The sequence below is a fragment of the Epinephelus fuscoguttatus genome, linkage group LG13, assembly GCF_011397635.1.
Source record: "Epinephelus fuscoguttatus linkage group LG13, E.fuscoguttatus.final_Chr_v1".
NCBI classification, from domain to species: domain Eukaryota; kingdom Metazoa; phylum Chordata; class Actinopteri; order Perciformes; family Serranidae; genus Epinephelus; species Epinephelus fuscoguttatus.
In genome coordinates this window covers 37,353,353-37,354,288 of record NC_064764.1, presented here as the reverse complement: position 1 = coordinate 37,354,288, position 936 = coordinate 37,353,353, and the positions used below count along the sequence as shown (strand labels likewise).

Genomic DNA, 936 nt, shown 5'->3' with positions numbered 1-936 from the left:
ATGACGAGCAACAGCAGCCTGAATCCTTTTTACTTTCAGCTCACTCTGTTTGCAGACTATGGGCCCCTCAGATATCTGTTTTTCAGTCTGTGTCTGTTGGTCTACATGACTATAATCTCTGCTAACATTGTCATTATTGTCACAGTCTGTCTACACAAGTCTCTGCATCAGCCCATGTTCATTTTCATCTGCAGTCTGTCTTGTAACTCTCTGTACGGCTCAGCCGGCTTCTTCCCCAGGTTTCTGATGGACATTCTGTCTGACACTCATTTGATCTCACGTCCATTTTGTTTCATTCAGTTACATGTTATTTACAGCTATGCAGCATGTGAGCCGATGATTCTCGGCGTCATGGCCTATGACAGATTTGTGGCTATTTGCCAGCCCTTACACTATCACAGTAAAATGACCTTTAGGACGGTGACATATCTTGTCCTTTTTGCCGTGCTCTATCCTGCATTTGCTGTTGGCTTCTGTGTCTATCTTACTGTACGACTGCCTCTGTGTGGAGATAAAGTGCACAGGCTATTCTGCTCTGTGGTGCAGCTCTCCTGTGTGGACATAACTATGAACCGTGTAGTAGGAACTGTGTTTAACATAACGACTTCTGTCATCCCCTTGTTCTTTATCCTGTTCACGTACCTGCGCATCCTGCTTGTTTGCAGGAGAAGCTCGTCTGAGTTCAGAGGAAAGGCGTTACACACCTGCCTGCCTCACATAGTCTCATTTATAAACTATTTTTTCTCTTTATTCTTTGAGCTTTTGCTGAGTCGTTTTGGGATTAATGTGAACCCCGTTGTTGTTGCTGTATTATCTATGGAGCTTGTCATCATTCCCCCCATTAATGACCCTCTAATCTACGGCCTGAGTCTACCTCAGATCAGAAATGTGATTTTCAGATTTCTTAAGATACACAAAACGATTCCTGCTGCATAA

General features: G+C 43.7%; 1 protein-coding gene across 1 annotated transcript; it reads left to right on the top strand.

The window, feature by feature from the left end:
- Positions 1 to 936, top strand: LOC125899802 (olfactory receptor 52E8-like). The gene has a single exon (XM_049594364.1). The coding sequence runs from the start codon at positions 1 to 3 to the stop codon at positions 934 to 936; it is 936 nt and encodes a 311-aa protein (XP_049450321.1).

What these genes read in the sequence shown, in the direction of transcription:
- LOC125899802 (XM_049594364.1), top strand. Translation starts at nt 1, where the DNA reads ATGACGAGCAACAGCAGCCTGAATCCTTTTTACTTTCAGCTCACTCTG.